At 41.9% G+C, this 23,213-nt stretch overlaps 1 protein-coding gene across 1 annotated transcript in view; it reads right to left on the reverse strand.

The window, feature by feature from the left end:
• The window catches only part of DSCAM (DS cell adhesion molecule), a 103,062-nt gene that overhangs the window by 49,350 nt on the left and 30,499 nt on the right, over nt 1-23,213 (reverse strand). The window contains exons 4-10 of the mRNA XM_017526279.2: nt 17,879-18,032; nt 13,696-13,813; nt 12,132-12,295; nt 10,449-10,547; nt 7,023-7,211; nt 5,547-5,837; nt 1,907-2,083 (exon numbers count right to left, since the gene is read on the reverse strand). Coding sequence (XP_017381768.2) covers nt 1,907-2,083; nt 5,547-5,837; nt 7,023-7,211; nt 10,449-10,547; nt 12,132-12,295; nt 13,696-13,813; nt 17,879-18,032 — 1,192 coding nt within the window. The remainder of the gene's footprint in view (nt 1-1,906; nt 2,084-5,546; nt 5,838-7,022; nt 7,212-10,448; nt 10,548-12,131; nt 12,296-13,695; nt 13,814-17,878; nt 18,033-23,213) is intronic.

Consider the following 23,213-nt stretch of genomic DNA (forward strand, 5'->3'; position numbering starts at 1 on the left):
ACGTTTCACTGGAAGTGCTCTCAGTGACAAGGAAAAGCACAGTTGGGGTGCTCAGGTTTGAAGGTGAATAGGAAAAATAAAACAAGAGCTGGGAAGGATGGATAGCAATAGGAGCCAGGAAAAAGAAGAAAAGGTGAATTTAGAGGAGGGTGTAGACTGATGAGAAGCATTGCCTAGATACTTAACTCTTGTGATTAGATGAAAATCATTAATAAGAAACATTTGCTATTGGTTTTAAGAAACATCATAGAGACAACATGTAGCCTTCTAAATGCAAGTAGTTAGACCTAGTTGTCTAACGGTAACAAGGACAGACACCCTGTCCTAAAGTCCAGGCCACTGTGAACAAGGGTTATGAAAATATTCTTTTTGTATTTTAGTGATGAACACTCATGAGTTGAATGGAGTTGAACACAGTCCACATTATACGGAACTTCTCACCATAACGGGCTGTGTTCTACACTGGTAGTTCTATTTTACTTAGCACTGAAGTAACCTCCGTTTTCCTTTCTACTTGGGATTAACCCGTCTTTTGTTTTCACTTATGTAGGCTTTCTTTGAAGCCCTATTTCTGCATTCATGACATATTTTGTTCTTTTACTGCTAGCTGCTTATGGGCCCACCTCCTACCCTAAACCTAGAGTTCGGAAAGCTCTTTTCATCTTTGTATATTAAGCACCTAGCATTTACTCAAGTTATGGCTGCAAAATTAAAAGGTAATTGGTCAGCACAAATGAGAAAGAACATTTCAAGGAGACTGATGGTTTGCCTGAATTATTGGGCTGCAGGAGATTTTCATGGAAGGATTTTAAATTGTACAGATGACGTACAATGTACTTCAGAATTGTAATTTGTTGGCAGAGCAAAAGCCAATTGATAGTAAAAGGTACTAGAATTCCATAAAAAGGGGTGCTTCGGATAAGTGAAGACAGGTGAAAACATTACCGTGTTCTCTGCTTCAACTGGATTATGGTTAAATTAAGTATTTACAGAAGAGGTCAATGTTTTCTAAATATATTAGCAAAGTTTGGGATATGTTTTGGGGAGACGGTGATTCTAGACTTGTTTTATGAACGTAACTTTGAAGCATACATAGGATGCTGCATAGCAGTAGTCCACACTGCACCGATATTAAAATGAAAAGACCTTGTAATACACTTTACTGAAAAGGTTACCTCACCGGTAAAGGGCAAAGGACCTCAGAACACTTCTGCACAGTTTCACATTTGAAATAACTCCTCGTCCTCACATTGCAGAGCAAGGGCAAGTAAGGGCTCTTGGCCAGAAGCTGAGAACAGCCTCATCACAGAGAACGACACGGAGCCGGACATGATAATCATGGTGTCTCTTCACAATGGTGCTCATCTGGCCTGGCTTCCCCAGCCTTCATTATGCTTCTGCTTCATTAGAGTGAAACTCTTATACCGGGCTTCAGTTCCCATCTCTAATTTGGGATGGCATGTGTTGTCTGCCTCATAACGCTTTACCGGTACCCGAAGCCCCCAATTTCCACTTCCAGTCAGTCAAATAATTCTTATTCCCAGAGCAAATCTGATATATCTTTTTATAGAAAGCTCTAATTGGTGGCTTTACTGGACCCACTGAAAATTAAAGAGACTAGAGTTAAAAAATTAACTTTCCGTGCCTACCGACAGCTGGGATTTAGGGGACAAGCAGGAGGCTGGCTTTCACCTGATTTCGGACCGAGATAGGAGCATTCTTATTGCTCTTCCCTGAGGCTCTGCAGTCTCGCTGCAGGAATATCAGAGAATCAGGAAGTGGGGGAACCTGGGTCAGAGAGGGAAGAATCACTCCCCTTTGGGGTTTGTTCTCCAGCTGGCCTCTCTCTGGGTGGCTGCGGAGCAGCAGGGGACACCCAGGGGTGGACAGCCGGGCCTGGACCTACCTCGCAGCCTTTTCAGCCTCTGCTCCCGCCGCCTCCTCCGCACAACCAGCAGGAGCACGAACAGCAGCAGAACTCCCACCAGGATACAGGAGATGGTCACTAGCATCTTCAGCCCCTCGTTGGTCGTCAGCCCTTCTTCACTTTGGACAACTGACTTAATGAGTGGAGGAATTGTACCTGAAAGCAGGGCCACGGTGTTAGATGGCTATTAATGAAGACGGCATGGCGGAGCTTTTAGGGATGACAGGTTATAAATATTGTGCTGTGTGATCTGAGGGTGTCGGAGGTGATGAGAAACGAAAAGAACTCTTTCTCTAGGTCCCAGCTAACTTATTTTCTTATTTATTTCCCTCCCTCTGCCTGAACTTCCAACTTACTGTATAGCACACGTTTGAAAAGGACTTCATTTTGTGATGCACTGCTGAGCGCAGGCCCTTGAAAGCATGAGGCCAGGGCTGACAAAAGCCACATGAATTAACCCAGAATTAAATGTTCCCATGACTGTCACCCATAGGACAATTGATAGAGACGATCTGAAAAAACTCCACATCAGAATGTTGGGCACATGGACAGTAGAGCATGTGCAGGGAGTGGGTACTACATACACTGGCATGAGGAAGCTCAAATCCCTCGTTATTAGGTTAATTGCTTACTTTTATCACAGGTGTAAGACCAGATCTACTTCAACAGCTCCCATTTGAGGGTATAAGAGCTACAGACAATTTTTCAAAGGGGACCCTAGATGGAGCCTACTTTTGACCAGGCATTGTTAAATAGTGCTACAAAATTCAGATTATTTCGAGTTACAAGGAAACATTGAAGGAAAATGAACTCTGAGCTGTCTTAAGCTGCCTTCTATCCAGATGCTGAGTACAATGGGTACAGAGATCTACATGCAGGCACCCACTGTTTATGGGGCATGTATTTTGCTACCCTCCATTATAGAAGATGCTCCACCCTACTGCACTTTCCATGTACAACAAGGGCCAGAAAGTCAGCACTTTAGGAAAAAAGAATGCAAAACTAATTTAATTTTCCCCTGAACAAAACGGTCTTTATCCCGCATTTAGTAAGTATAGCAGGGATAACAGAATCCCCATTCCTCTGTGATCTCTGTTAAAGCCAAGAAAAATGTTCTTCCCACTTTAAAGTGTTTTTGTGGAAACCGATGCCTCCAAATGCTCCGAAATCCAGGGAGGAGGCACTTACGGGATGCCCATGAGGATGGGTCTGCAAAGCCAAGACAACACAAGGACAAGCAGAAACATTTGGCTAAGGAAATTGAGGAAGAAAGAGTGAGATCAAGACATACAGGACTCTGAAACCTGAGTGTTATGAATGTAGGCTGTCAACGCTTGGTTTTCCCAAGATAAAAAAGTTCTTCAGGCAGATGTGACAATAGAGATATTAAAGCTATATATTCATGAGATTGGTCCGAAGAAATCCGTAATTTCTTTCAAGGAATATATAAATATGAATTCTTATTTCTTAGTGTAATAGTCATTTCATACTTCCAAAATGTAAAGGTAGCTTACAGGATTTTTCAAAATTTGGGATCTTGGATAAAGTGAGAAAATTATGTTTTCTTATAAGGCAAACATTTAAAATCCGCAGAGCACTCTGTGAATTAGAATCACAGTTTCCAATTCTATACATGAATAGTTTCTAATTAAATCATTAGCTGTGAGCATATCATCCGTGTGCACATTTAAGCTGAGTGCCTGAGCATCTGCACATATTGTAGAGAAGCTGGGGACAAGAGTGTGACATTGCAAGGCAATGATGTAAAGTAAGAAAGATACTTACTACTCAAATATATGCAGGTTGACACGATTTTGTTGTACCCTTCAATGCTAAGTAAAGTGTCTGGTAAGTATCAAAGTTCTTTTCTTTGTAAGATCAAATAATTCAACCACATTACAGGGAGAGGCCAACTTGGAAGTGTTCTTCTGCCTGTGGGTGATGCTTGGTGACAGGGACACCTTTGAAGAAGTCACTCAAGAGTGAGCACTATAAAATTAGAGAGAGGCAGCCCATGAAAAGCATCAGCCCTTGAAGAGAAAAGTTGTTGTCTGGGAGGTCATAGGCTATTCTAGGGCCACAGGACAGAGCCCCAGCAGAAGCTAGGGACCCCAGCTGGTGTAACCAATGCTGGAAGAGCTTTCTGCTCAGGGTCCTCCTAGAGACCAGGGACCCACGTCAAAAGTGCCAGGAAGAGCCTGGGCTCTGGCAGAGGAGGATATCATGGAAAAATGACTTTGGACAGGAGATTTGGGGTAGGTTTCCTCTGTGTGCCTCCAAGTGGGCAGAGTTAGTTGTCGGTTATTTGGATATTATAAGAGAAATCGGCCAGATGAAAACCTCAGGCAACTTCACCCCATTAGCTCCTTGTGGTCATTTCTGTGGGTCCTTAGGTTCACGGCCATTCCTCTTAGCATGGCATAAACTGTGCTCCAAGGAGGTGCCTGCTGGAGCTTTAATAAAGTGGCCTCCCAAATGCACAAAGTAGAGGAAGAATCACTCTCCCAGAGAGCAACCTTTTCTTTCAAGGGCTAATGCTTTTCATGGGCTGCCTCTGTGTAATTTTACAGCCCTCAGTTGTGAGTGACCTTCACTGAAAGGTGTCCCCTCACAAAGCATCACCCACAGGTGAAGGAGTACTTCTAACTTGGTCTTGGCTCAGCTCATTGTGATAAAGGGTTTGGGTGTTTCTTGGTTAACTCATTAAATACTGTGGTCTAGCCTGACTAACAGGAAGCAAACAGAAGGCTCCCAGGAGAGCTACACTGGAGCTCCAATTCATCCTGATGAATAGCTGCTGTTTTTATCATGCAATTAGAGCACCTAACTCAATGCCTGCTGTTCCCCAGTGAGAAATCAGCATCAATGTGCTGCTACTGGGACTATCTAAATCTCCCCCCTATGCCGCAGTCAGGGACACACTCCCTCCCTTTCAGCTTCCTTGGGTTGAGCATTTGTTCATTTAGCAATACATGGCCCTTGAGCCCAGAAAAAGGAGTAAGATTTTCAACGATTTATTTTTGCTTGACTAATGTCAAGAGACACCTCACCTAGTTTCTGGAAAGTGAATGCCAGCTGCAAGTGTGTGTGAGTATGCGTGTGTGCATGTGTTCATGGATTTCTATTATTATCCTGTTTCCATCAGTGGCCCTGCTCCTGCCCAGAGACTAATATAAGCTCCTTTACCATGGAAAATTGTTTAAGCATATGCAGTTTAAGGGTGTAATGAGTGCAAAAAAGAAACTTGTTATATGGATTGGGATGAGGTGGGGACAGGGGTGAGAGACAACAAAAGCAATGTTAGCTCATAGACATCAACACAAGCACAGAACCACGTGGACAAGAGTCCTTCAGCCCTAAGAGAAATCACTCCTGCCCCAGGACTTCCCAGTGAGGCTCCCTATGGCCCTGAGTCTATTATTTCTGGACACACAGTAATGGTCATCTGGCTATAATGTACCAGGGAGCCCCAGAGAGAGTCCACTGGATCTCCAAAGCCTAATAGGCTCCAAGGGCACTGGTCACACTACGGCAGATGATGTTCGATGGGAGTGGGGCAGGGCACACATGCACATCCCCTAAGACACAAACGGGAGAGCCACGAAGCCAGCCAGCTTACTGCCGTCGTAGTTCAGCGTGGCGAAGTTGGCCTGCTTCTCCGCACAGCCGGCGCTGTTGCACACCCGCATCTGCAGCTCATACCACGTGGCTTCCTGCAGGTCATACAGGATATAGGACTTGGAGAGAGAGGTCCTCTGAGCTGTGGTCCACACCGTGGTCCCGAAGGGCCTGTACTCCAGTGTGAAGGAGGTGATGGGGCAGCCACCATCATTCCAGCCGATGAGGTTCAGCCTCACGCGCGTGGTGTTGATGCTGGCGAACAGCTCCTGCTCCTTTGAGAACTGGGGCTCTGCGGGAGAAGACACATGGAGGTCAGCTCACAGGACACGTGGGGAGGCCATCAGCATCTTCATGCATTTCCCTTGGACTGCTATCTCCAGTGACGTCAGATGCTCAGTCCAAGTCTAGCTCACAGGCCACTGGCAACTTGTCCCCTATTAACAGAGACTTTATGGACTAACAGGCTCTCTCTAACTGTATTTACCTGAGCGTGTGAGGGGAAATTGCATGGGCAGGGGTTATTTTGGGATATCCTGGAGTTTCCTAAAGAACAATGTGATGTTCATGTATGGGTTTCCTTCTGTGGTTTGCATTGCAGTGTGCTGGGTTGACCTTTTTCCACCCTCATGTGGCGAACCTGACATGAGAAGACACAGTTGGGTTTTGGAAGCACCAACAGATTTTCCTCCACATCCAAACACTTGGCCTTGGAGCCCAGGGACCTAGTGGATAGATTTCTGCATAAATCAATCCCGGATCATTTGACCTCTTACCACTTGTTGCCCGAAACTCTGGCACTGAGCACAAATAATACCGGTGCCATCTCATCACTCGCTCTGCTGCCATCTGACCCCAGTCCACCTCATGGGACACCCATGGCAGGGAAACCTTCAGAGACATCTCCTTACCTTCCTATGCTCACACAGAGCTGCACCATCCCTCCTTCTTTCTGGAGTTTCTGGGACAAAACCTTTTTCTCTGAATATTATTTGTTTGTGGTTCTTCTCCTTGAAAGTCCACATTTTAGATAAAAAAAAAAACGCAACTCACATTGAAATGTTAACAATTTACCCCATCGTTTTCCCCTTGAAAAGAGGGGGGCTATGTGGCAATGTGAAAATCATAGGAAGATGCGGGTCTGGGCTGGCTAAGGGAGAAGGGCACCTCAAAGCATCTGAGAAGGCAAGGGTCATGCTTCACGGGTGCCCAGCCGTGGCACCTTACGTTGACACCAATGCCCTTGATTTTTAAATGACATTCTTCTTTTTAACTGCAAATGAAACAGAAGAGAGGACCAGAACACTCTGTAATTTCCAGCCGTCCCTCTCATTATGCTGTGACACTGCTGAAGCCATTTGGGGAATGACAAAGTTCAGACACATAAACATAAAACATGACGGATCTTTTATGATTCCATTCTCCCCTACCGGCTGGGAAAACAGGATACTTAGAAGTGACTAGAAGGCATACCCACCTTTTCCTAAGGTCTTTGCTTCTATGATTTCACTTATGCGCCCTGGACCCACTCCATTTTGGGCTGTAAGTGTGAACTTATACCAAGTCCCACATTTCAGATTTTCCAAGCGGTAGGAGCGCTCGCTGGGGCTGATCGGAAAGCTCCCCCATTGCTCACTGTTGTCTTCAGAATACTGCAGTATGTACCCTGCAGAGAATGAGAAAGATTCACACGAGCACTGTTCGCTTTCCACGGGAATTGGACTGACGTTTGCATTTTGTATGGGTCACAGAATGAGCATTCTCAGAAGTGAAGAATCTTCAGAGGGAACATTTTCACTCTTTCTGATTTCAGGAAATTTAACCCAGCCTGGGAGAAGCACCATGATGTACTGATTGGTGAGTCATTTGGGCCACACCAGACGTTATCACTGTGAAGTATTTCTGGATAGTGTGGTCAAAATTAAACCACTTTTCTGCTCATTCTCTTCTAACAGCCATAGGGCAGCAGGGAATACTGTCACTAAATAGCTGCCCCTCAGATCACACGTGCCTGAATCCTTGGGTGCAGATATAGGCTGAAGCTGAGTTATTTTTGTGAGACCTGAATCTCTGGGAAAGAAGAGTAGAGATTTCCTCAACTGCCCCACTCCTCATGTACCCCTGGTCTCACATCCACAGACGCTAGGAGAACCGGCTGTATGTCTTGCAGCCATCCCAATATTCTGACAGTAACCTGGCTTCTCTTTAGTTTGAAAAATTCCTCCAACAGTTCATTCCCCCACAGGACCACGACCTCTACTTTTACAACTGCCAATGATGACTGTCCACTCTTGAGCTCTCGTTCCACGCCAAGTCCCATCCTAAGCCCTTTGCTTACATTATTTCTGCAACTCTATGGAACAGTGATGACTCTCCCGCAGAACACATGACGACACTGAGGTCCAGAGCAGCCGAGTGGTGAGTCCCGAGTGCTGAAAGGAGGACTCAGACCCCATGGTCAGCCTGAAGCCCATGCTCTTCACCCCTGTGAATGCCTAAATATTCCTCCCATTAGCTCCTTCATTGCTGTTATCTAAAGCCATGTCCCTTCTCTGCTCTGACTAGCCAGCCTGGAACATAGTGTCTTTGCACCAATGGGTTGGTACCTTCTATTCCTGCCTTGTGGAACTCCATTTTAATACAAATAAAGCATTTCTTGCCCTCTGCACTAAAGTGTCTCCTAACCTCAAACAGCAGGTCTGCTGATTTCCACACCCCTCACATGGCGATCACGCATCTCTGATGCCTCCTTCTGAGGTCATGGTCAGTATCTTCCCAACTCCTTTCGGCCTTCCCTCCTCACTGGCCATAGAGTCCCTTCTCCTTCCTGAGCCTTTGTGTTCCTCATCTGAGCTCTGCAAAGCTCCTCAGTATCTGACAGGTGATACCTGTGCGCCTGCTCCCAGCCACATCCCAGCCTGTACTCTAGCCAGCCTACACATTGTAGGAATTCGCTTTCCTCCCCTTTCCACCCTCGAAGCCACCTCAAAACACTCCTCTAATCCTTAGTGATATGTCTACATAGTTCCCTGTCTCCTGCTACCATCCTCAGTGATGTCAGTGTCCATCAGTGTGGGCACACAACTTACAACACCTCCTGATGATGGCAATGGCGCTGGCCACTACTGTGTTTCAGGGATGCTGGGTTATCTTTCTCTTGGAAACTCTCCCTCACTAAAACTGGCTTCATCCTAAAGACCTGTGCTCTGACACCATTCTTGTTCTACCTCTCCCATGCTCTCACATATGCAGAATCCAAGCCTCACTTCATTTGAGCCTAAAGCCTAGGGTCCCTTGAGTCCTTCCCTATGTGTCCCCCATTTTTTTCCTGTACAAAGGTTCTCTAGTCAGCCTGGAGCCTTTGGTAGGGCATTTCAACAAGGAGCCCAGTTTCTCCCACTCTTCAGACTTCTGGCCATGCTTATGTTACTGGTAATCTGTGATCCACTTTTCTTCCCAGTTGTCCAGCATCATTTAAGAAAGTCATTAAACTGTGTTAATTGTGACTCCTACAATCTGTGCTGTGCATCTGCAGCTGGGTCCTTGCAGCATCTTGGCAATGACTTTGTTGATCTATTAATGACTCCCTGTGGATTTCACAAGGCAGCTGTTACAAATCTATCCCATGCTCCTCAAATCCAAAGGCACTTCCTCACCCCCAATCATCCCACTATTTAAAAAAAATCACCTCACTTTTTCTTTCCTAAAAAAAAGAAAAAAAAAAGAAAGATCTTCCCTTCACCCATTGGAGTGCTGATAAATGTTTAACAACTGGTTCCTTGGAGAGGACAGAAATGGCCCTGATTTGTAGAATTTCTGATTTCCATGGTGAGAATGTTCTTAGCGGCCACTGAGTGCAAAGCTGGGAAGTGCCTCGCTCCAGGGAGCTGAAAGAGCTGCTCTAGCACACCATTGGCACCACTCTGAAATGCTCCTGACTTCCAGTTACCTTCTCAGCCTTCCTTCTCTCTCAGAAGAAGGGATGTTCTCTGCCTTAGGAAGTCTAAGCCCTGATTCTCTCTCCCCAGCCCTGGGACCTCCTTTATGGCTCAGGCCCTCTTTCCTGTGTATCTTCTGTCTCTGGCTTAATTCCACTTACACTAGAACAACCAGGCTCACTCCTGCTCCATGTAAACCTCATTTAGGCTGCGTGTGGTGGTTCATGCCTGTAATCCCAGCACTCTGGGAGGCTGGGGTGGGCAGATGACCTGAGGTCAGCAGTTCAAGACCAGCCTGGCCAACATGGCAAAACCCTGTCTCTACTAAAAATATAAAAATTAGCCAGGCGCAGTGGTGTGCATCCGTAATACCAGCTACCGGGGAGGTTGAGTCAGAAGAATTGCTTGAACCTGGGAGGTGGATGTTGAAGTGGCCAAGATTGCACCATTGTACTTTAGCCTGGGTGACAAAGCCAGACTCCATTTCAAAAAAAGCAAACAAAACCAAAAAACCTTGTTCATACACCTCAACTATAAAGTAATTGCAAAGGCTTTGTGCAAATAGATTGCTTTACATCTACACTTTAGGTCCTCTGTCTTTCATTACTTTCTAAGTCAGAACAATACCCATGGTTATGTAAATGAATGACATCATGTTGACAAAACAGAAAAGAAACAGTGTGTAGAATCTCAAAACAAGAGATATTCAAGTTTTTTTCTTTCTTTCTTGCATTTGTTGGTATTTCACTTTTTGAATGAACATCCTTGGATGAATGATTTGAATTTCAGCAAATATGCTAAAAATAGAAATACGGTTTATTTCTCAGGTAATGGAGGAATTGCTTATGTGATATATTTTTTGGGGGGAGAATAACACATAGCAGTCATTTGCTGAAGACATGTCACTTATTGGAATGTGGATCATATGACTAATAAACTATTGTGGACAGTTTATATCTTCTTACCTCTGATAGAGCTGCCCCCGTTGTCTCCAGGGAGCCAAGAAAGGGTGATGGAGGAAGACGTGGTCTTGGAGACTGTAAGGCGAGGCTGATCTGGTGGAACTAGAGAGAAAACAGGTTATAGAAAACAAGAATTAGTTTTTCACATCTTTAATTTTCCTGAACAGTCATTTACCAACTCATTTTTAACAGCCATTTATTAAAGAAGTGTTTTAGATTGCCAAAATATGCAATTCACTTCTGTCAAAGTGTCTATTTAGTTGATATCCTGGGGTAAAGAGATAGAACAGAGTGAATCTATTGTTTTAAAAAAATTCAGCCACATTGCTACTTGGATTCATACCTCACTCATTTCCTCACCAGTTCCCTGACTGTCTGAGTTATTCATCACTAATTGCAATCTTCTTTAAACTTACCAAGGATACATGGATCATTTCACTATGAATTTCAGCCATGAAATTTAAATGAAAAAGATAAATGGCAGTTAAACTTAGCAGTTCTGTTTTCTCAGGATGGAAAAGGGGAAGGAGGAGAAGGAGAAGTAGCTAGTGGGAAAAAGAAATGCAAAAATCTTCACTTTCTAAGCTATTCCTCCAAGACGCAGAGCGCGCGCGCACACACACACACACACACACACACACACACACTCCTCTGAAAATCAAAAGCAGGCCATTGAACTGCAGAACATGAACTGGCCCCTCATCCAACAATTGCAGAGTACATACTACTAAATAAGTCTGGATGGGTTCTGTGACAGAAACACTAAAGAAATTCAGAATCAGGTTATCCAAATTATATAGAAAGGTTTGTCTAAAATTCCCTTCTCTTTTCCTCTGAGAGAAGCCTGATATATTGACCTATCTCTTTAGAGTCATAATATAGTGCCTGTCTTCCAAAATGCCCCGGAATTCTCCTGACTTCAATTAACTTGAAATTCAAGATCAATTTTGCAGTATTTTAAGAAATATAGTTCTTCTCCTTTCCTTTCATCCCACTGAGAACAGTATTGATTTTATTTTTACTTGCTGTAATCTATTAACGTGACAACACCTAAATCCAAAGCAGCACACACTTTGATTTTTTTCTACTAATAAAATATTGCTGTGCATACAAATCTGAACTCAAGCAGTTATTGATTGGGATTTACATGCAATTTTAATATGACAGTCTTTTAAAATTACACACATTTTTGTGTATGATATCAAGAAAAATACTTAGCATTAAATACATAGCTAAATATTATAGTAACCTACTTAGAGCTCCAGTTACTGTCATTTTTTACACACATTGCATATAAAAATTGAGTTAATTAGCATACATAAAAGACCACAATTCAGTCCTGTCTTTTGTTCGTGTTTTGTGGGATCCACTTACACATACGTAAACAGTGCAATTAATGGAAGTTATGAAGAAGGACTTTTTCAGACATGCACACATAAAGAAAAAAGAGACTAAGCATTTTGTATGCAAAGATGTTTTGTATCTTGATATTATTTGAGGTTGTGAATGGTTTATTTTCTTTGATTTGTTTAATTATATTTTACAAAATAAACATTTCTTTTCTGTAATATAAAACAGAAGTTAGCTCTTTATGAGGGCTGCTTTTAAAATTTGTTCAATGTTACTCTTTGCATACAAAGCATACATGTAAAAGATAGCATTAAAAAGAATCCCCAAATTTTTTACCTTGTACTTGTAAGTTTAAAATAATTTCATCGGATCCCCAGTTGTTATTGGCGATGCAGCTATAATAGCCAGAGTCTTCTGCTTTCACCGTGCGAATAATGAAGCTTCCGTTGCTAAAGATGCTCCTCCGCCCATCAATCGTTACTAGACTGGGTGTCCCGTTACTGCCTCACAGGAAGAAAAATGCACAGATTAAAGAAATTACAATCCACATTAGCTGAGGTTGGGGAAAAGCATAAAGACTCTCCGTGAAGCAAAGAACACATTTGGAAGTTTCATATTTCTTGCATTATGAAACACCTAAGGTATATTACATAATGAAAACGATCAATAGCTGAAGTTTTCCTTTGTAAAAAATGTTACGTCGAAGATGAAATCTGTGTCAAGGGCCAGATTCTGGCTCAAGTCAATGGGCTCCTAATCCATGCCAGAGATCGATGGGTCTCTCCCTACTCCATTCTGTGGGCATTGGAGATGTCCTCATTTTGGCAATTCTGGGAATTTCTTCTGTAGGCCGAAGTGCCAGTTTGAACAAATCATATAGGGGAAACTAAATCTTGGGATCATTTTTCGATTCACTTAAAGTCACAATTATTCATGATTTTGGCATGAAAAATGACATGTGATATCTCAAGAGGGTGATGAGTTTACCCCAGTATAAAAAGAACTGTGTGGCCATCATAACGACTGCTCTGGTGGCAGATTGTCCAGTCCTCTGGCGTCATCCCCACAACAGGCAGAATGCCAGCCTGACCTTGGGAACTACATATTTCATTTGGATGAGCCAACTTTAAATGCATGAGAAAAGTGGTCACTAAACTAAGCCATTATTTCTACAGTTTGGTCACGATGCCATGCCATTACTTCTACAGTTTATGCCTTTTAAGTGCTTTTGCTTGAAAATAGGCATTTTTCTGAATCCATTATATCACCTTTCTATGCCCATAAATAAATGTTCAACCCTTTACTTATATCCTAATTTCTTCTCCTGAATAGAAATAGAGCACTTTAAAAAGTTATGTGGATAGACTACATCTCACTCACTCTCTCCCTCTATCTTGGCTCCTATTATTTTAATAATTACTATAGAGCATGGTGAACCAGATTTTAAATGAGCAAAGTGCTAATGTATTCCATTTCGTAAAGTTATTTCTCAGGGCATTTCGGTTAGGGATAGCTCACTCTCTTTAAAGAAGAAGAGATAGGTGTTAAGTCACACAAAAACCTTGGGCACATTCATCTCAGTTACATGGACAATTTACTTGATAGGGTAGAGCAAATTTCCACAATAATTATTGAGTTAGTTCAACTGTTTTCCTTGCAAGCATTCTCTCATGAATTAAAAGGTTCTGAATTAACAGAGGGTTGATACAATAAATCAGACCCTTTTAGTGCTAAGGCTGAGATTCCTTCCCTGCCTTCATCTCAGAAGAATTGGTAGGTTTCCTTGAGTTTTCACTAATATAAACAAATAAATAAACAAAAGACCACTAGACCCAACCAGAGTATGTCAGATGTAATCTCTTAGAGTTTCACTGAAGGCATACATTGGGTTACTGGTTACCTGTCTTTCATCCATTTGACCGCAGGAGAAGGGTCTCCAACAGCCTTACAAGGCAAGACAATGTCTTTCATCCATGGCGTAGTCACTGTCCCACTGAAGGTCAGGATTCGTGCAGGAGCTGAGGAAGCAAACAGAGTTGAAGCCTGATTACTCCACAGATGTGTCTACACAGAGGCCAACATGACCTGGGCAATACCCAAAAATGGACGTGAAGCCAATTCACATTACAGTTGTCAATGCTACTCTCTGGTACCTGGGTTATGAAGAATTTTCATTGTAAGAACACACAACCAGCAGAAAATTTCCATTGTAGCATATTTCTTTCTTCTATTGACTAAACATGAGGAGTCCAAATTAAGTATTTTGGGCTTCATAAGCCAAGCAGCTCCAAGCTGTGTTTTCTATGAGCCCAATTATTTCTCAGAGCACTTTATGAAGCAATTTATTTCAACACGAAAACTGCTCATTAAAATATACTTTAATATCAGAGAAAGTAGACAATACAAAACGCAAAGGCCCTAAAGATGGGAGGGAGTAAAACTGGAACAAGTTCTACTTATCAATTTCCTAACTGCATTATAACAAATTGATCTTCAGGACACACATTAATGAGAATGGACATTTTCAGAGTGGCCTCTCTTGAAGAACAACCATTTTCTTGGGACAGTGATTCAGATGCCCAAACAGTAGCATCTGCCAGGGGCATTTGGTGCTGGTGGCCCCAAGGTAGCAGGAAGTCCCAGGAGACACAGAGAAAAAAGCCCAGGGTAAACTTGCCTGGAAGACCAGTGTGGTCAGCAGTGAGAGGTTCTAGTGCTACCTCCGTCAGTGAGTCATAAAAGCTGACAGGGACACCACACACAAGTCTTCCAGAGGAAAACAATCTGCTCAGTCTTTGCCATATATTGGGACACTACTTTCTGGGGCGTGAACAGGATCCAGGGGCTTCTCCTGTCCTTTGTTTTAGCCAGCATACCTCAGACACTGTCACAGAGCTGGGGACACAGAGAAAACAGGTGCCTCTATGGGAGCTCACCCTCAATAGATGCACAGACATGAAAACCATAGGTGGAAGGAGGTATTGATCTGTTTGGAGCCCATAACAATGGGACCCATGTGAGACCCCTGCACCATTTTGGGGTTGAGGGTTGCACCAGCAAAGGAAGGTGGGGATTAGGCTCCCCGAGGAAAGCTCTGGATTGAACCCATCCAAATGCCCGCATCTCCTCTCACTGACTTCAAAATCCACTTCTTCCATGGTTTTCTTCATCTAGAAATCATGCCTCCACTTACGCTCACTCATGTGAGAATTTGGGTGTTCATTCTTGCTATCTCCTTCTAAGCCCTCCTGCGTTTCTGCCACTGAGTCCCCTCCGCTAGGCATCTACAACACAGCCCAGGTCCCTCGGCTTCTCCTCTCAATCCTCTTCACTATTCTGCTAGTCCAACCCTCACAGCCCCACTGGGTGACCCCTTGGTCTCCTGGCTAGACACCTGCTCTCCTCGCCCTTCCCTCCCTGCAGTCTATTCAGGACAGAGAGACCAGGGTGGTCTTAAAAAGCACACCTGCCATTAACTGTAAGAAAGGCACCATTTAATCAGGATGTCTATAAAAAGGGAAACTAGGTATGAGGTAAATGGGAACTCTCTGTACTATCATCACAATTTTTCTGTAAATCTAAAACTGTCTAAAAAGTAAGGTTTATCTCACACACACACACACACACACACACACACACACACACACACACACACGAAGATCATGTGCCTCCTTTGCTTAAAACCCTACACTGTCTCCTTATTTCTCTCTTGGGAAAATCTGAAACCCCCAGCACAGTGTTGAAAACCCTGTATGGTCAGGCCCCTCCCTTCCTTCCCAGCATCTCTGGGACCACCGTTCCTTTCCCAGACCCAGCAGTGTTCAGTATCCTGGACCTCCCACCTAAATCTTTCCTTGCAGGAGCTTCTGACTATTCCCTCCTTCCCTCTTCACATAACTGCCTTAGCTTGTTCTCTGGGTCCAAGTACGTCCTCCATCTGACACTGCAGGTGAGGCCCTTTCATGCTATTTCTTTACAGCACTTAGTGCAATTTGCCATTATGCATACACTTTTGTAATGCATTGTTTACTGACTGTATTAGTCTGTTCTCATGCTGCTAATAAAGACATGCCTGAGACTGGGAAATTTATAAAGGAAAGAGGTTTAATGGGTTCACAGTTCCACATAGCTGGGGAGGCCTCATAATCGTGACAGAGAGAAAGTGAGGAACACGGGGCATATCTTACATGGTGGTAGGCAAGAGAGCATGTGCCTGTACAAAACCATCAGATCTCATGAGACTTCCTATCATGAGAACAGTGTGGGAAAGACTCACCCCCATGACTCAATTACCTTCCATTGGGTACCTCCCATGACATGGCGGAATTATGAGAGCTATAATCCAAGATGAGATTTGGGAGAGGAGACAGCCAAACCATATCATTGACTGGTTCCCCACAAAAATGTAAGCTCCAAGAGGTCAGGTAGTGAACACATCTTTTAGATCATCTTTAGAGACTCCTCTGGGCTCTCCAAATCCTTCTTTCTTTTCCCTAGTGGGTCCATGCCTTTATTCTAGACAATAGGATATTAGTAAAATCATGTATACACTTCCATATCTGGCTCATGAAAATCCCTCATCAAACCCTCCCTACTCCCTTCTTCCCTCATCTATGTAGCTGTAAATGAAGAAACCAAGGGTTGTAAATTAAAAGGTGGAAGAGACCTGGATCCCTGAATTACCATGTTGAACAGGCCACCCAAGAGAGCCCTGGCAAAAATATCCTAGTTAGACTATGTTATTATGTGGGGCCACTGAGATTTAAGGGACATTTGTTTCAGGAGTCAGCCTCCCTTGACCAAAGCCTCTGTGTCCCCAGCATAGTCCCTTACATACAACAGACACTCAAAATGACTTATTAAATGACTGAAGGACATTGAATTTCCCCAGACAAGGCCTGCTTCTATGGGAGTTTCCAATTGTTCCCCACTGAGGAAGTCGTACCCTCCTGCCCTAGCCAGGCCTTTCTGGCTGTGTCTAGAGATAGAGCTTTGAAAGCACAAAGGACATGAAGAAATATTATTGCTGATCCTACATGTTTTGTTGTAGTTTTTTCTTCTTCTTTTTTTTTTTGTAAATCCCATAGCTTAGTCTTTATGTCCAACATTTTCCTTGGTAATCATCATTTTCTCAGTCTTGGGGAGTGGCTGGATATCATGACCAAAGAGTGCAATATATAAAAAGTCCCCCAGTTTATTTCCCTTACCAACTTATTTATTTTCTATCTGTATTTGAGCTCAAAACATGATATCATTCTTTTTCCCCCCTCACTGTTTTATTCTGCCTTTTTCTTAACTATCTCATTAAAAAGCACATTATCAAGAGAATTCTTGGAGTTAAAATTGGAATCTTAGAGTGTTTATTCTTCTCTTTCAGGCTCTCAGAGGACATTTTAGTAATAAGTTGCCACTGTTCCATAGCCCCAAATCAGGGGCAACTCCTGCTGGCCTGGAATTGTGTTGTAAGGGAATTGACTTATTATGAGTGCTAATTTAGGGGGTTCCTTGAAATGCCAGATGGCAGTGATTACCAGAAGAGCAAGAATGTGTCTGCATGTGCTTTTTAAGGACCTGTCTAACATATAAATGTGAATATATTATATTTACTTTAAGGAACTTTTTATTCTTTGCTGACTCCTACTTCCTGCTGTTACTTTAAGTCTTTGCTTATAGCATTCTATCAGCAGATAATGATTTTCGTATATTTTTAAGCTTGCAAATTTCTTAGACTATAAAAGACATTTCTCATTAAGAAGTGTGATATCTGATTTTGATGAAAGTAGCACATCCTTGTGAAAATGCCATGTAATAATCTTCAGCTACTCCAAGCGGGGGCTCCTTTCCTCATTTTCATAGACACTTCCATTGTAAGGCCACTCACTCTCAGTTCTGTGTTTACCTCCAGGGGATTCCTTTCCCATGGTACAGAAGCTCAGAGCTTGCTAGCCATAACCCTGTTTCTTGAGCTAAAATGTGATGGTCTGGTTTATTTGATTTTTAGGGCAGTGTAAGTTTTATTTCAGATAAAATAGAGACTTAAAAACATTACAACAGAAAATGAAGTCCATACCGCCACTGCCTACCTTTTGCTAATGGCTCGACTGTGATGATTTCACTGCTGTTGCCTCTTCCAGCTGAAGTCACGGCCACCACCCAGACGCTGTACTGACGATTCCTACTCAGGTTGGGAATTCTGTAGGAAAATGAGTCAGGGGAGGCCTCAAACTCGCTGATCACCTGTGAAAGGAGACATAAATGTTCCCACATTCAAAGAAGCATGTGGCAAAAATGGATTTCCCAAAGGAATAGTCATGAACACACTAAATATCATAACAAACAAAACGCACAACTCACTACCTCTAAAAGGTTGGCTCTGCAGTGCAAAATGTAACAGGTATGTTTAAGTGACCCACCATCTACATTTTTCTCCGCAGCAGCTTTGATGGCCACCAGTAAGTAATTTACCCCTTTACAATACAGGCCACAGCACTTCTGTATTTGGCTGAGACAGAGTTACAAGAATCAGATTTTCTCTCCCACCTGAAACAGCTGAGGAACACATACCGTATATAAAACAATGGTTCTAAAAGCATTGTACATCAGGTAATAAATGACAGATCCCATCTGAGAGAAGGGAAACAAGTGAAGAAAACCCCACAATCGCAGAGGTTTTGCATTTTTTAGTGTAGTGTAAGTTGTATTTCAGATAAAATAGAGAGTTCTGCCTCCTCAACTTGGGAGCCTGGCATCCTTTCCAAGCTGAGGAGGCAGAGCTGAGAGCCTGAAGGAAGTTAGAGTTCACAAGGAACAGCACGAGAAAGAGAGCTTCACACAGAGGGCAAGCTCTGGAAATTGAAGAGGGTCCTACTTGGGTATTCAGCTGAGCAGATCCATGGATGCATGTGAGAAAACTACCCAAGGCCAGGGAAAGAACCACCTAAAAGAATCGGAGGTCACGGTGCCTAACATTCACATAGGGCTGGGGGGAGTGGCTGTTACCTCCAGTTGGGCTGGAAAACATCAAGATTCATGGAGCATTGGATATAGTGCATAAGGGTCTTATCACAAAGGCAGAAAATAATTAGCCCCAGACTGAACACCACTCTAGTCTTTCCTTAAAAGCAAGACTTAGAGAGAACAAATTATTCCTACGTAACTTAAATGTATTCAAAAATGAAGGTCAACAATATTTATAGAATTTATAGAAATTAAAACATCTAGTACTCCAAAAGGTAAAGTTCACAAAGTTTAACACCTAATACAATATTTCCACAGACAAATAACCCAAATTTCTGTCCACTGATGACTGGATAAACAGAATATGTTATGCAGTGTGTATTAGTCTGTTTTCTCACTGCTGATAAAGACATACCTGAGACTGGGTAATTTATAAAGAAAAAGAAGTTCAATGGACTCACAGTTCCACATGGCTGGGGAGGCCTCACAATCATGGCAGAAGGGGAAAGCCATGTCTTACATGGAGTCAAGCAAGAAAGAATGAGGTCAAGCGAAAGATCATCATGAGATCATCATCAGATCTCATGAGACTTATTCACTACCATGAGAACAGTATAGAGGAAACTGGTCTCATGATTCAATTATCTCCCACCAGGTATCTCCCACAACACATGGGAATTATGGGAGCTATAACTAAAGATGAGATTTGTGTGAGGACATGGAGTCAAGCCATATCAGAGTATTAGAGATAATAGAAAGAAATGAAGTACTGATAAATGCTATAACCTGGATAAATCTTGAAAACATTATGCTAAGTAACAGGACCCAATTACAGGAAACCACACATTGATGATTCCCTTTATATAAAACATCCAGAATAGGCAGATAGATAGCAACACAAATTAGACTGGTGATTGTCAGGGGCAGGGTAGGGGAAGAGGAAAATTGGGAATGACTGCTAATGGGTGTGGAGTTTCTTTTCAGGGTGATGAAAACATTCTAAAATTAGATAGTGGTAAGGGTTGCATAACTCTGTGAATATACTAAGAGCCACCAAATTGTTGAATTTAAAAGTGAATGACATCTCAATAAAGCTGTCATAAAAATTTCCAGGAAAACACAATTCACGAAAAGAAATAAATCAATCAAAATTGACCCATAATTGGGACAGACATTAGATTTATGCAAACAAGGGCAATGAAGCAGTTGTAATTGTATTATAGCTGTATTATAACTGTATATATTCAAAAATTTAAGTAGAGACAATACAAAAAGACCTATATCAAACTTGAAATAAAACTATAATGTGCAGGCCGGGCGCGGTGGCTCAAGCCTGTAATCCCAGCACTGTGGGAGGCCGAGGCGGGTGGATCACGAGGTCAAGAGATCGAGACCATCCTGGTCAACATGGTGAAACCCCATCTCTACTAAAAATACAAAAAATTAGCTGGGCATGGTGGCACGTGCCTGTAATCCCAGCGACTCAGGAGGCTGGGGCAGGAGAATTGCCTGAACCCAGGAGGCGGAGGGTGCGGTGAGCCGAGATCCCGCCGTTGCACTCCAGCCTGGGTAACAAGAGCGAAACTCTGTCTCAAAAAAAAAAAAAAAAACTATAATGCGCAAGATAAAAAAGACACTGAACTTGATTAGCAGCAGAATAGACATTACAGGAAAAATGATTAGTGAACTTAAAGATGTGAAAGAAAAATAAATCCTGGGGCCCTCAAATCACTAAGCTAAAGGGAAAAGTCAAGCTGGGAACTGCTTATGGCAAACGTGCCTTTCGTTCTATTCAAAGTCATCCCTCTGTTGACGGAGATAAATGCATATTTGATTGCCTCCTTTGGAAGGCTAATCAGAAACTCAAAAGAATGCAACCATTTGTCTCTTATCTACCTATGATCTGGAAGTCCCCTCCCCACTTCGAGTTGTCCTGCCTTTTCAGACAGAATCAATGTTCAAAAATTGATTGATGTCTCACGTCTCACTAAAATGTACTAAATTAAGCTGTGCTCGGACCACCTTGGGCACATATTGTCAGGACCTCCTAAGGCGGTGTCATGGGCACCATCCTTACTTTGGCAAAATAAACTTCCTAAATTGACTGAGGCCTGTATCAGATATTTGAGGTTCACAAAGACATATTAATAAATTATACCTAGAAAAGAGAATAATAAAAGTTAACAGGGCATTAGTAGCTATGGAAAAATATCAAGCTGCCTAACATACATGTAGTGGAGCCACTAAAGGAAGGGACAGAGACAGGACCAAAAAAAGGTTGTAAAAACAGTGGTTGAAAAATTTCCAAATTTGATGAAAACTGTATCCCATAGAGCCAAGATACTCAGTGAATTCTAGCCACAAGAATATTTTAAAAACTATACCAAGGAACATCATAATCAAACTACTCAAGAGTTTTTGTTGCAGTGCTAGAGAAATAATCTTAAAAGTAGCCAGAGAAAATACATGTTGTACAAGGGAATAAAGATAAGTATGGCAGCCAATTTCATTTGTAAAACAATCAAGGTATAAAGACAGTGGAACGATTTCTTTCAAGCACTAAAAGAAAAAAATCAACCTAGAATTCTATGTTCAACAAATATATTTCAAAATGAAATTGAATAAAGACTTTTTCAGATAAACAAAAAGCTGGAAGAATTAATCACCAGTAGGTCCACATTATAAAAAGTGTTAAAAAAAAAAAAGTCCTATCAGCAGAAGGAAAATAATATCAGATAGATAGACACATAAATGTACACAAAGAAGTGAGAAAAGGAGGTAATTACATAGGTAAATATATGTGGTCTTTCTTATTTAAATATTATTAAAATATGGTTGATAGTTAAAAACAATAACAATGTAATGTGGGCATATCACACACATAAAAGTAAAACATTTAACAGCGCAAAGTTTGGGAGGAAAAATGGAAGTAGATGATTGCAAGTTTCTTATACTATCTGCAAACCGTGTAATACATATCTAAAAGCATATGTATCTGCATATGCTTGAAAGTACTCATGATGTTAAAAGCATATGCTGTGAATCCTAAAGAAACTGCTGAAATTAAAAAAAATACAGCATAAAATAAAGCTAATGAAGTAACAAAATAAAATGGAATAAAAAAAATTCAAAGAAGGCAGAAAAAGAGTTGCAAAGGCAACAAGTAGCACAATAACAGAACTCAAATGGCACCACCATAGATTTAACCACAAACACAGTAATAATTTTAAGTAAAAATGATCTAAATATATTAAAGGCAAAGGTTGTCAGACCTGATATAAAAGCAATATCCAATTATACGCTGCTTACAAGAAGTGTACTTGAAATATAAAAACACAAATAGGTTAAAAATAAAGGAACAGAAGAGATATCCTATGATAACACTAATCAAAAGGAATATGGAGTGGCTATAGTAATATCAGACAAAATAGGTTTAAGAGCAAAGGATATTACCAGTAATAAAGAGAGAAATTTCATAATGATAATAGGGGTCAGTTCATCAAGGGAACATAACAATTCTAAACATTTATTCACCTAATATTCACCTACTATTCAAGATATGAAACTTGGTTATTAGGTGAATAAATGTTTAGGATTTATTATTACATGAAACAAAACCATCGGAACTTCAAGGAAACATAGACCTAGAGAGGTCAGAAATGTTCCTCAAAAAGCCACACGGAGTAGGTGGAGCTGGGATTAGATCCATTTTATAACCAGGAAGCTGAGGTTCAGAGGAAGTAAGTGATTCACTGACGTCACAATGCCAAGCAAGTCCCAAGTCTGGCGCTGTTTCCTCACACTCCATGCTGTCAATTATAAATGACCGAAAACAACAAGGACTTACTTTACCCTTGCTAGCTTTTCAATAAGCCTTACATGCCTCAGCAGGCTGTATAAGTTACAATACCAGTCATGCAATTAAACAGGCAATTTAAATCTTCACTATATCTCTTGTCATACAATCTCATGCTTCCTCAACAACAAATAATGTCAGAGAATTCCTTATTGTCAAATATTTAATTTATGGGTACACAGTGTCAGATGATTTGGAGAGACTCTTGCATGGATTCCTTACCTGTCTATAATCTAGCATGCATGTGCATACGTATGCACGCATTTACACCCCACCTCCACCCCCTCCCACTACGATACTGCAGTCATGTCTTAGAGTCCTACGGGAAAACTAATCCCTCTAGGAGTTCAGAGGGAATTCAGCCTGTTTCCTGATAATCCAAAGACAACAATCCTGAGACTGCCTGCACTTGCATTGTGTAATCCTCCAAGGCTGTGTCACTGCCAAGTTAATTTTGCAAAGCTTAATGATGTGCAAATTACAACAATTCCTCTTATTTAACATTAAACATCAGAAAAGCATTAAGATATATTTATAAGATAAAGATCTTTTTTTCTGTGTAGACAACATAGCTTTTAGTTAAAACTCCATACTTATCCTGTTGA

This window comes from Cebus imitator, unplaced genomic scaffold (assembly GCF_001604975.1).
Source record: "Cebus imitator isolate Cc_AM_T3 unplaced genomic scaffold, Cebus_imitator-1.0 Scaffold41, whole genome shotgun sequence".
Taxonomy (NCBI): Eukaryota; Metazoa; Chordata; class Mammalia; order Primates; family Cebidae; genus Cebus; species Cebus imitator.